The 12,337-nt window shown below is 39.7% G+C and overlaps 1 protein-coding gene across 1 annotated transcript; it reads left to right on the top strand.

Moving 5' to 3' along the window:
- Nucleotides 1-556: 556 nt before the first annotated feature.
- Adck1 (aarF domain containing kinase 1) lies at nucleotides 557-10,781 on the top strand. The gene is made up of 10 exons (XM_080286785.1): nucleotides 557-631; nucleotides 4,210-4,357; nucleotides 5,163-5,252; nucleotides 5,440-5,643; nucleotides 6,745-6,903; nucleotides 7,395-7,553; nucleotides 8,511-8,771; nucleotides 9,027-9,224; nucleotides 9,830-9,972; nucleotides 10,506-10,781. The coding sequence occupies exons 2-10, from the start codon at nucleotides 4,232-4,234 to the stop codon at nucleotides 10,723-10,725; spliced, it is 1,560 nt and encodes a 519-aa protein (XP_080142911.1). The 5' UTR covers nucleotides 557-631; nucleotides 4,210-4,231; the 3' UTR covers nucleotides 10,726-10,781.
- The last annotated feature ends 1,556 nt before the right edge of the window (nucleotides 10,782-12,337 follow it).

The raw sequence follows: 12,337 nt of genomic DNA, 5'->3' as shown, positions 1-12,337 counted from the left end.
GGAGAGATGTTTTAAGATTGGAAAATATAACCTTTTCCAACACGTGAAATGTATCCTATACCTACAAAATAAAATCATGTGAAAAGAAGCTAAATTATTGGATACGAGGCTTTTAGTTTAAATAAATCGTCTGGAAGTAGCAAAAATTAACCAGTTCTATAAAACAAAGAAACCCTTGTAATATGTGCCTATATTGACCACACAATGGCCATGAAGGCAATGAAACTGTCAGATGTTAAAACAAGCTCACCTGTACTGCTGGGTTAACAGGGAAAAGAGTGACGGGCAAGTGGGTTAAGGCGCTTCAGTTGGACGTGTCCCCTAAGGGTTTTAGTTCGAGGAATGCTTGGGGTTTGCTGCTTAGGTAATGCTACTCATGGAAGAGAGAGTAGTCACCCTAATAATGAACATTTGATAAGATAAGCAACATTCTTGCGATACAACTTAGAGAGAGAGAGAGAGAATCTAGCAGTATTTTGATAACTATTTAGCATGTGTTGTGGCTCTGGCAACACAACAGATGGCATTGGAGACCAGCTGAGCGTTCCCGTTACCTAAATTCATAAGTTACCATGACAAGAATGACGTATTGTGGCGGAGAATACAATATACTCACATAGATTTAGTTAAGGTAAGGAATCAAGGTATATACATGCTAAATTTAAATCAGTTTCATTCAAGATAACTAAAATTGTAGTGGTTTGAACATGTAGGCCTACGTTGCGTAATGATGTGATGAAATTAGTCGAGGTATGTTAAGTTTTGTAACACCGGAAGCATTCTGGGATATAACAGTTTAAAATGTGTGCATAGAACTGTGGTTTGTTTCTGTCGTTTGTTCGAATAGGAGTACGGTAATTATCAACGTTTTACTGATAGTTGCGGGAACCAATAGAGTTACACAGTATGCCTAGTACTGAATCAGAACTGAAGACTAATTTAACGGTGAAACGACATTTTTAACGTTTTTCCATGTGAGGGTTGATGAGTGCCAGTGTTAGGACAGTAGGAGGTAGTGCATGCATTTGTGTATAACTGTGGCATTTCCTTTTTCCGGTTGCTATTTCGGTATTATCTTACAAGTTGCCAATATGCAGTTCAGGGATATTACCACCCTAAATGCATAGTATAATACCTAAGAATGCTGTTGAACCCCATAACCCCATTCGGAATTCGGTATTTACAGAGGTAATGAATTTATTTAAAATTTCCCCCAAAATCATACCTTGGATCTTTACTCGGCCAGTCCGTGTGAAAAGTGCTTGCGTTCCTACGTGTGTTTTTCTTTCCGTCAACTGCACATGCATCTGCTAGGTCTGTTTCACCCACTCATGGCATACTTTGTCACGTGATGGTATTCTGTCAGTCAACTTCAAGCGCTGTCTTTGATTCCTTTTGGGTGGAAAATTCAAATCCTCCTCTCTGTGGCTTCCAATAAGTAAGACGTGATGTGTTCACTCGGTGTAATATTAATTCATTCATTCATTCATTGCCAGACGCCATGTATCCCAAACGGGGTGGCCAACGGCTTAGAGTTAATTGTTTTACAGGGAGGGGCACTAATCCTCCACCAACCCCACTTGACACATAGAGATGCCAACAGCATCTGGTGTTCCCAGGCGGTCACCATCCAAGTATTATGCGTTTCCACTTGGAACCAGAAGAAGCTGTTGTGTTATTGAGAAAACACGGTGTATTTCTTCTTGTAGTTTTTGGTGCGAGTTGAGTGATTTTGACCTTCATTTTTGTCGGAAATGCTTCATTTTGCCTCTTTTCCAATCGTGAACGTTGGCTGGATGAGGTGAAATGAAGCATTTTTGATGGAAAATGAAGACAAAAATAACAAATCGCATCAAAAGCCACCAGAAAAATATACTGCACAACCTGGACCATCGTAAGGTAAGCATTCCACTGTGACACGTTAGGTTTGGTAGGGTTAGGTCCTGTTTGGTTTGGTGAACCAGTTGTGCAGTATATTTTTCTGGTGTTTTTTTATGCGATTTGAGTGATTTTTGCCTTTGTTTCTGTCGGTTAGGTTAGGTCTGTTTGGTTAGGTTAGGTTAGGTCTGTTTGGTTAGGTTAGGTTAGGTCTGTTTGGCTAGGTTAACCGGTTGTGCAGTATAGTTTTCTGGTGGTTTTTGATGTGGTTTGAGTGATTTTTGCCCTCGTTTTCTGTCGAAAATGCTTCATTTCACCACCTCATCCAGTCAAAGTTCATAATTGGAAAAGAGGCAAAATGAAGCATTTCCAACAAAAATGAAGATCAAAACCACTCAAATCTCGTCAAAAACTACCAGAAACATATACTGCACAACCTGGGGGGTGTATTGGCAACTTGTAAAAATTTACTGTTATTTCATACATATGTACAGTACTTTTATTGGACAGACTGCAGGAGAGTTCCCATTAACAAATGATAAAAATTTTGTAACTGAGATTATCTTTCATAATTTATAATTCACATATGACAGATTCTGTAGAGATAACATTTATGCTATTAAAAGCACCAAGTTAAGTTTGTTAATATCAGCAGTGGCATCCTACAGAGAGCAGTGGGTCAGTTCAGAGCCAAAACTTGTTTGTCCCCAGATCCCAATTTTTAGGTTAGGGTAAATTAAGTTAGGTTCAGTTGGATTAGGTTAGGTTAGGTCATACTAGGTTAGGTTAGAAGAATGAACAATCGGCCGCATTACCAGATAGGCTATAGACAAAATGGGCAACTGCCTACCAGGCCACGGCCTGTCACAGGCCATCCAGACTTCCAGAGTGGAATAAATATATGCTTTGGGCATCCAAATAAGGGCCATTACCCATCGGGCCGTCAAAAAAAGCCATTATAGGTCATGCCAAAATTTCACTGGAAATAACGGAAAAAAGAGATCTATGGTATATACTGTAGGCCAACTGTCTGTGTTGCCGACCAGGCCACAGCAGGGTTAATCTGGCTTTGTGAACAATTAGTAATGGATTGATGAACCGAATCAAGCTGATAGCCCAATATGATGGGTGGCCGCTTGTCATGGCTTGCTTGTAAGGCTGATAAGGGCGTATGATCGATGTCATCAGGATTACATATTTCCACAGCTTTTTACATGTCGCAGTGATAATTACATTTTGGTTTATTGAGAAAAATTGCCATTGTAAACTCTCTGTATGGGAGCTGTTGTGCAGTTTCACTGTTTTCTTCTTTGCATAATGTGCTTGTTGTTGTGGGCCAGAGCTCACATGAATGTGAAGTGAGTGGACTGTAGACTGAAGTTGACCTTCAGCAGTTCACCATCCACCACTCAGGGGAATAGGTTGAGGGTCACAGTGTCACCAGACACCAGGTAGTGAAGCAGCCAGGTTATATCAGTGCCATTGTATAAAGGTGTTCCTTTCCATTGTCTGGTGCGAATGTACCATAGCTTAGTGTCAACACAGTGAGAATGCCATGAATGTTTATTATGTTTCAACCTGAAAACAAAAAAAAAAGAAAAAAAAGAAGAAGCCTTTTTTGACATTTTCAGAGATAACTGAAGTGGGTATTCTGTAGTGGTAGGTGGTGGGACCATCATCCACTCACTTGATGTAGTGCTGCCTACTTCTTCCTTATCCTTTATCATTCTTTTTCTGTGCCAGCCCTCCTCTCTTCCTATTTCTCCCATCTTTCCTGTCACTTCTTATTGCTTTTCTTTCCTTTACAGGTGGCTTTACATTGAGTGACAAGCCAAATGGTTTCCTGTAAGCCAAGAAACCATTTACAGCGCTGGGTGGTAACCATATAACCAAACCATACGTGCTCCCTATGTGTCAACAAGTGGGTTGGTGGAGGGTTAGTGCCCCTTCCTGTAAAACAAATAACTCAGTCAAATGGCCACCCCTTATGGGATTATTGCATCTGGCAATAGATAGATAGATAGATAGGTATTCTGTGCAGCCCCTTGTTTCATCTGCTATTGCATGTATGATACAGTAAAATTAAGTTAGGTTAGAATAGCTTCAGTTCGGTTCAGGTTATTTAAGCATAGATGCAGTAACAGCTATATCTAGAGGCTGAATAATCCCTTCCCCCTCCCCTAAGTACTGTTATAGACATTTGTAATAGAAAAGTCATAGAGAAGACCCCCTCTAATTTGATATGAAAATGTCAAAGAAACAATAAAATTTGTGGGGGATGTATGGTCTGTCACAACGTATATTTTTACCATAGTGTTGTCACATTAACAGGAAAGCAACACAGCACAGCAGAATGGCGTACCGAACTCTACTGCGTCTTGGGTTGCTGGGGGTGGGAGGAGTGACTGTGACCTACAACATTGATGAGGTTGAAACGGCAGCAATTGGGGCAGTTAGGTTCGGCAGAGCAGCTGTTACGGTTAGTGTTTAGAATTTGGTATTGTGTTGTGTAATATCAGTAATTCTGTACTTCTTTTTACATTACACAGTGTGTATTTATACAGTATTCAGATTACATACTGTATAAATGTATAGTGATTTTTTTCCACTCCAGGTGATTTCTTGTGTGTAGTGGGGACAGCTCAGTATTCATTTTCAGTGTTTATGCTGCATCATTTATTAATTTCATACTCCTGCTGCCACACTTATGCCGACACCATAAGACTGAGTTATCCCCACACCGCCCAAGATAGCATTAGGCCAGTTTCTAGTGAAGTGGTAGCCTTTCATAGGTTTAGTCCTTAAGAGATGACTAGAGAGGCTTTCCATCATGTAATGCCACCAAGTGAAGTAGACTGATCATCTACCAGTAATTGTGCTTGACTGTAGCCAGGTGTCACATAGTAGACACTTGAGGCAAATGGATACAGTTGACTCTTTTGATTCCACCAGTCCTTTAGATGTTAGCTGCAGTGTTGTTAATGTTGTTGTGGCCCAAGGCTTATCAAAACATAAACCCAGTGGACTGCAGAAAGCCATCCACTTCATCTGGGTGCTCCTGGAGGTCTTTTGTTGATGTGTTGAATGATTGTCTGTGTTGTATAGTGTGGTGCATGAAGTGAGCGTTGTGGTGTGACTGTGTGAGGGAGTGCATTACCGTGGAGGCATAATGGATTGTTTGTGAGTTATGTTTTGTGTTGGTAGTGTGTCAGAGAAAGATGATGTATATATGATAATCTTGCATCTAACAACTTTGATAATTAATGCCCTGTATTATCTATCAGGTCACAAAAATAGTTGCTGATTATAGAAGATCTCTCTATTCCGGTGCTGTTACACCCGAGTCAAGTAATTATGCTGAAGTTAAGTCACAGGTAACTATTAAATTGATTACATTGTGTTGTGATTTACCATGTAGTATAGTTTTTATGCAAATGTTTTTCCATGTCATCAATCTGATTTAGTATACTGCTAGTAACATTATTATTATTATTATTATTATTATTATTATTATTACACTGATCCCTTGGTAGAAATTTCAAAGACTAACTACTTTTTCAGACTCATTTACGTTCAGCCAAAGAGTTGCTTGATCTGTGCTGCGTCAATGGTGGTGCATTTGTGAAGGTTGGTCAGCATCTGGGATCACTGGAGTATCTGTTGCCAACGGAATATGTAGATACTATGAAGGTCCTACACTCCCGCGCCCCACCCTCACCACTACCAGACATATACCAGGTTATAGAGGAGGAACTTAAGTGTAAGGTCAGTATCAAGACTTGTGTGGCCTCCAGATTACAACCTAATCATTATTTAAGGTCTTGGATGTTTGTAGGATTGACAGGGATGAAGTAGGAGGGAGTTAATATCTAAGGGTGGTATTCTGGTGTGCTTCGGAATCTTACTAATACAATACCTCTTACTTACTGCTTTATTTCTGTCTGCTGCGGAGGAAGCGTACTTACACTTCATCCTTATTGTTTTATTTCCAATTCTGATCTGTTATATTCTTGTGTGTTATTCAGGCAATCTGTGTTGATATAAAAACATAAGTGAAAAAGAGAATATTAATGGGTAGTTTGGAAAATAGATTGTTAAGGAAGAGGTGTTAGGGGGCCTCCTTACCTGATGAGAATACAAGCCCAGGTAATCCATAGTAGATATATGGTGCTAATACTGTGCTATTACTTTGTGTTATATTAACGGAAACTAATGAAAATGGAGTATACATGCAGTTTGCCTCTTAATTCTAGTGCTTCAGGATTTATAGATGTTGCACAACCATAGGAACATTTGTACTTATGTGGTATACAATACTGACTAAACCATACTTGGAAGACATACGTTGCTTACCACATTGTTTCTGTAACATCAGGAATTATTTATAGAATTTGCATAACCTGTGAAGCATTTTATATTACATGATTTGCTTTGATAGAAATTATTTTCAGAATTTATATAACCTGTGAAGCATTTTGTAACTTATGATGTGCAGTGATGGGAAGTTTCTCTGTTTATATATCTTTAGCCAGACACCATAATCTGGTAAAGGCTGGCTGTTTGTCCTTGAATAAGTTGTTTTATAACCCACTACCAACCCACTTGTCATCATGTAGGGAACTCAAGTGGGTTGGTTATATGGTTACTGCTCAGCATTGTAAATGGTTTCCTAGCGTACAGGAAACCATTAGGCTTGTCACTCAGTGTAAAGCCACCTGAAAAGGATAGAAGAATGTTAAAAATGACAGGAAGGGTGGGAGAAAACAGAATTAATAAAGCCTATGAATCACTCTGTAATTTATGATATGCAGTGATGACCAAACCACACTTGTAATACCTATGCAGCTTGCCTTTTTATTTCTACAGCCTCAGGAATTATTTATAGAATTTGATCCTGAACCCCTGGGAGCGGCATCACTGGCCCAGGTTCACCGGGCCAAGCTGGCGGATGGTCGGCAGGTGGCTGTCAAAGTGCAGCATCCGGCGGTCAAGGCTCACTCCTCCATTGACATGAAGGGCATGGAGGTAAGGCCTTTGGTGTCATTTGCTGTATATAAATTTGTTTGCAATAACTAGGTATATATTTTTTTTTTTTGCTGCTTTTCAGCTTATTTTGTGTTAATCAGTGGCAGAATAAAACAACACTGTGGCTTTATATAATTTACACAGTGCTTTTTCCTGACTGCCAGCTTACTGTAGTATTTTGTTACAACTTGTCATGCAAAATGGAGAGATCACAACTTTAAGCCAAACCAACCTTTTCATCCTAGTGATATTTTTCATTTTATTTTTGCTACCTTTTTGTAAATACAGTATATTCAACATAGGGAGAAAAATTAGGTTGTGATGGGTTATTGGAGGCTGATGAAGCCTTTTTCAAACCCTATCACTACAAATGGATTCTCCCGCATTAACAAAGCCCTCTTGAGGTAGCAATAATAAATGTAATTATAGTATTGAATTTAATGTACGTGTTGAATTGGACAGAGTATAGTAATATCATGCTATATTTTCAGCTGCTGGTTGGCGCCGTCTCCCTAATATTCCCAGAGTTTAATTTTGAGTGGCTGGTGGACGAAATGAAGAAAAATTTGCCTCGTGAGCTGGACTTCACATATGAGGCTCATAATGCAGAAAAAGTAGCTGCTCAGTTTGCACACTTTCCCTGGTTGAAGGTACAGTAGCTAATTATATTTCATACTTGTACAGTATTATGCAGGTGCTGATGAGGAGCCTACTGATAGGTGGCACTGTGTATCCTGGGTAGAGCAGCTGTGGCATCCACCCAGGAGCCAAGCCTCTTCATATTTACATGTACCTTGGCATGGGAAGGACCCTGGTCAGACTCAGATGAGGTGCAGTCTATCACAAGGGGGTGTTGTATCCCTACATGGTATATGTACTTTACTCTACCCTTTGCACTGCCCCACAAAAGCATTTGCTTTCCTGCAGTCAGTGGGTTTGTTTGCCCGGACAGACTGGGGCTGAGCAACAGCAACAGCAATAATATATATTTAGTTCTTCATCATCTTAACCTTTTCAGTATGGTGATGTCTACTCCTTTCATTTAATTGTAGATGCCATCAGGCAATATAATATTTATCACTAGAGGGACTTTTTAAACTGGAAGGGATAGATGTAGCTTGCATTAACCCCATTTCTACTTGGAAGTTGTCATAAGGTGAAAATGATAATGTAGGGAAGGCAAGAGCAAACTAAAAAAAAGTTAGGACTTTGTATCAATACGAGTAGACTTCTGCCTTGATGACCCTTGTGTACTTAAAGGACTTCCTGATATTCCTGTACCCTAGCACTAGTGCTGGAGAGGATGCCTTCATGTGGTGGCACCAACACAACTCGATTGCTCCCCTACCTGGTTATATGAACATCCCTCAGTTCCCTTCCTAGCCCCCAAAAGAGGATGGTTGAGTGTATAGGGAAGACAGCTTCAGCCAGCAGTCCACAGGGTTCACATTTCAGATGAACCTGGGGCTAAACCTACTACTTATATCACCCATTGACTACTAGGATGCTCTGTTAACCTAGATCATATTGTTTAGTACCAGCAAGGATACTGTATAATTAAAATGATGTCTGCTCTGTGAAACTGTATACTGTATTTTGCATTACAGATCCCAGCTGTGGACTGGAACTTAACCACTGATCGTGTATTGGTGATGGAGTTCTGTGAGGGTGGACAAGTAAATGACCGTGCCTACATGCTCAACCACAATATCAACACCAAGGAGGTCTCGGAGAAGATTGGCCGCCTGTACTCTGAGATGATCTTTGTCAATGGTTATGTCCACTGTGACCCACACCCAGGGAATGTGCTGGTTCAGAAAGTTGGCAACAAGGTCCAGATTGTCTTGCTTGATCATGGGCTCTACACAGTGAGTATATTTGTATGGGCAATTATGGCTAGTTTGTAATAAAGCAAGATGGTGAAGCTAGGAAGGTGACAGGGAATTGAGTTGCTTGGATGAATTGTGTTTGGAGGAGCACTTGACAAGGATATGATATTGTTAACTTGATGATTGGTAGCCTAGATTAACTTACCTGTAATGTAGGAGTTAATGTGAAGTATGGAAGTATTGATTCAGAAATGCAGTAATGTATAATAATAATATGATATTTAAACTTTGCAGGATTTAACGAGTGATTTCCGGCTGACATATAGTAAGCTGTGGCTGAGTATCCTAAATGCGGACCTGGAGGCAATACAGACATACGGCACCCAGCTTGGTGTGGGTGAATTGTATGGGTTGTTTGCCTGTATGGTCACAGGCCGATCCTGGAACTCCATCTCACAGGGCATTGATAAGACTAAAAGAACGTCACAAGAGGTTAGTGCAGTGTGGAAGATGTGCAGACATTCATACATTTGTATAACATGCAGGAAAATCAAAGACAGGACCACCAACCTTTCTTCAGTTTTTCACATCTTCAGGGTGAAATACGGTTGATATATAGACGAACACCTAGAGGTCCTCTTGTCTTTAATTTTCCTGTGAGGTATACAATGTATTTGTCATTGTGTGCTCATGTGATTCTGATTTCATACATTGTTCATTTTGTAAGGCAGTGTTCCCTGCTTGCGTTGGTTTGATCTGTTTCCTTCAGTGATAACACCAGGGATGGTGGCTCAGTGATATCGATGTCAAGGCCATCTTGGGGTTGCCTGCTAAATAATTCTTGGTTGCTAAGCTGTGGCAGTTTGTGGCCCTTACTAGTGTGGCACACTGTCTTTCAGAATGAGCTTAAATACTATATAAAGTTAAGGTTTGTCTCAGACTTTGATGAGTGACTACATGTTTTATTGTATTGTGGCATTTCTTGTGATTACTCTCACTGTTGTCTAATAGTTTACTGTAGGTACTGTCAGCATAGGATTACTCTTTTCCCCATTGTTGTAACTAAATGGATTAACAGTGGGTCTGTTTTGTTGCAGCAAGATGAGATAAAATCAGATGCAGCCAAGTACCTGCCGGAAATTGCTGAGGTGCTTAATCGTGTGCCACGCCAGATGCTGCTCATATTTAAGACCAACGACCTCCTGCGTGGCATAGAGTTCTCACTCAACACTCAGGAAAGGTGAATATATATCTTCTGTACTAATGTTTTTAACCCCTAGACCTTGTGAAGTGTGCAAGTGTTGAGTAGGGTCTTGTTAGTGTTAGCCAGAGAGTGAGATACAAGTCATCAGTTCGGGTTTAAGGATTACTGAAGGTAGTTTCATAACTCTTAAACTTTAGGCAGCTTCCCAGTGGCAGATAACAGTGCCTAGCATCACCCAAAGTACATTATAATAATTCTCAGCAGAAGTTTCTAAGGATGGGTATATGGCAGTAAGTGACAATGATGTATTTGTTTTCACTGATATCAGCATGTAGTTGTGAATGCTACAGTGGGTACGGTACCCTGTGTTCATAATTCAGTGTGCTGATTATTGTTATTAAACACAGTAAAGTACCATTTATAGTACATTTTCTTTTTTTATCAGTGTACCTGAGTGTTTTAGTGAGTACCCTGTATTCCTAATTCAGTTTGTTGATAATTGTTTTTGAGCAGAGTAAAATAATGTATACACTGTAGTACATTTGTCTTGTTTTTCTGTCTACCAACAGCATGAAGTCATTCCTGACCATGTCGCGATGCTGTGTGCGTTGTCTGTATAGCCACCAGAAGTCCCTGTGTCAGTCGGCATTGTGTTCAGCTCGCATCACTCTAGCTGAGACCTGGACAAACATCAAGATATCCCTGTATGCTCTCTACCTTACCTGCCTTCAAATCGCACCAACTAGATTCATCCTTAAGACATTGCTGAGGAGGGAGGTGCTCACCTGAGGTTAGGAATATTAGTGCTTCATGTACAGTAGTTATTTGTCTTCATTGTACATGTTTGTGACAGTGACAATAAATACAGTTAGTCCTCGTTAAAAGTTGTTTCATTGTTAAAAGTGGTGATGATGAGTTGCTGCCTTCACTTAGCCCACAGATCTCGTAGTGGCAAATAAAATCATCTGTTGTTAGTCAGAATAAAGTTGATAAATTTGTCCAGGTTTGAGAGTTAAATAAAAAAGTAGCGGTAGTAATCCTCAGGTCTCAAGAGGTATCCAAGAGCAAGTAAAATTGTCTCGTTAGCCATAGTAAAATAGGATAAGTTTCCCCCGTGATGTGAGGATTAATGTTACTTGTGCTTTATTTTTAAGTTGTTTCAAAGTCAGAATTGTCCCCCAGTCATTAGCCAGAATATGTCTCACTTTAGCTTTCATTCAAGTAGCATTTATTAAGACATATGTGAGGACTGACTGTATACGTATGTTGATACTGTCAATGTAGAGAAACTTGTATTTTGTAGAGATTATTTAAGGGGGTATGTACCAGTAGCTGGTTTCAGTGATTGAAGGCATATTTTCTTCATATGCAAGATCTTTTTGATGAAGGTAAGCTAGAGCAGTTGGAAAATATCTCTCTATCAGTTTTTTTCTTTCTCTGAACCCTTCTTCGCCCCATCCGTAGGTGGGAAAAGAGGTCAGGATGATGATGATATTTTGTCTACCTAAAGCACCTCCCTCTTTTGTGTTTGTGATGCATTTTGAAAGTTGATCATATAACGATTGATTGTATGTCGAATATAGCGTTGTAACAACAGCGTAAGGGAGAAAACTGATTGTATAACGAGAAATCGGCCATCAGAAAGATTGTTTAAGTGAAAAAGAAAGAAAGACCTAAAGTTTTGTTGATCGTATAATCGAATGATGTTATACCGAACAATTTTGTATAACAAGGATGTGCGACTGTAGTTGTCTCAGCATGATGACCCAAATTTTCGTACTTTGCAGCATATTTCATGTATGTCAGTGACAGAAAACGACTTCTGTGGATGTGCATGCTTTGTATAGCACTTCATCATGAGTAGCATGATATTCTAGTGATCCTTTATTATCACATGTCCTTACTGAAGATGGAGAGATGGTAATTTTAGGCCAGTTAGAGTAAGATGAGTACAGTATATTGTACAGGCATGTCTTGTTATACGTGCATCATTTATACAAGAAACCGATTGAGAATGGGCAATCTAGACCCAAAGTCGGTGATGCCAGCAGGGTCAGTTAACCTAACGCTATTTTTCCCATAGTTGTGTACAGTACTCCATTGTATGAATTTTCGCAGTCCAGTTTTTCAGTCCGTTATACTCTGTACAAGGTTTCACTATTTGAGCAATCTTCCACTGAGATATCCCACTTGTATAGTGGGACCTGCCTGTGCACTGTTTTAGTACTGTATTTGTATCTTAAAGCAGTAAGGGTACAGGATTTAAGTACTTTATTACTGGTAAAAAATGATATCTTTCTGAAAGGTAGAGGTGTGAAAAGAAATACTGTAATAATAAATATGGTGACTTACTACTTGTGTTGTTGGTGTTGGGTATCATCAGTATAACCAGGCAACATTG

The sequence above is a fragment of the Coenobita brevimanus genome, chromosome 114, assembly GCF_032717465.1.
Source record: "Coenobita brevimanus isolate Jiangsu-jjx chromosome 114, ASM3271746v2, whole genome shotgun sequence".
Classification (NCBI taxonomy): Eukaryota; Metazoa; Arthropoda; class Malacostraca; order Decapoda; family Coenobitidae; genus Coenobita; species Coenobita brevimanus.
Note: the sequence above shows the minus strand (reverse complement) of the source record. Positions and strands in the feature narration are given on the sequence as shown.

Bases quoted from the DNA above. Each gene is read 5' to 3' on its own strand.
- Adck1 (XM_080286785.1), top strand. From the start codon at position 4,232: ATGGCGTACCGAACTCTACTGCGTCTTGGGTTGCTGGGGGTGGGAGGA. The intron at 8,772-9,026 runs GTGAGTATATTT...TAAACTTTGCAG, and splicing joins TTGATCATGGGCTCTACACA to GATTTAACGAGTGATTTCCG. The intron at 9,225-9,829 runs GTTAGTGCAGTG...GTTTTGTTGCAG, and splicing joins CTAAAAGAACGTCACAAGAG to CAAGATGAGATAAAATCAGA.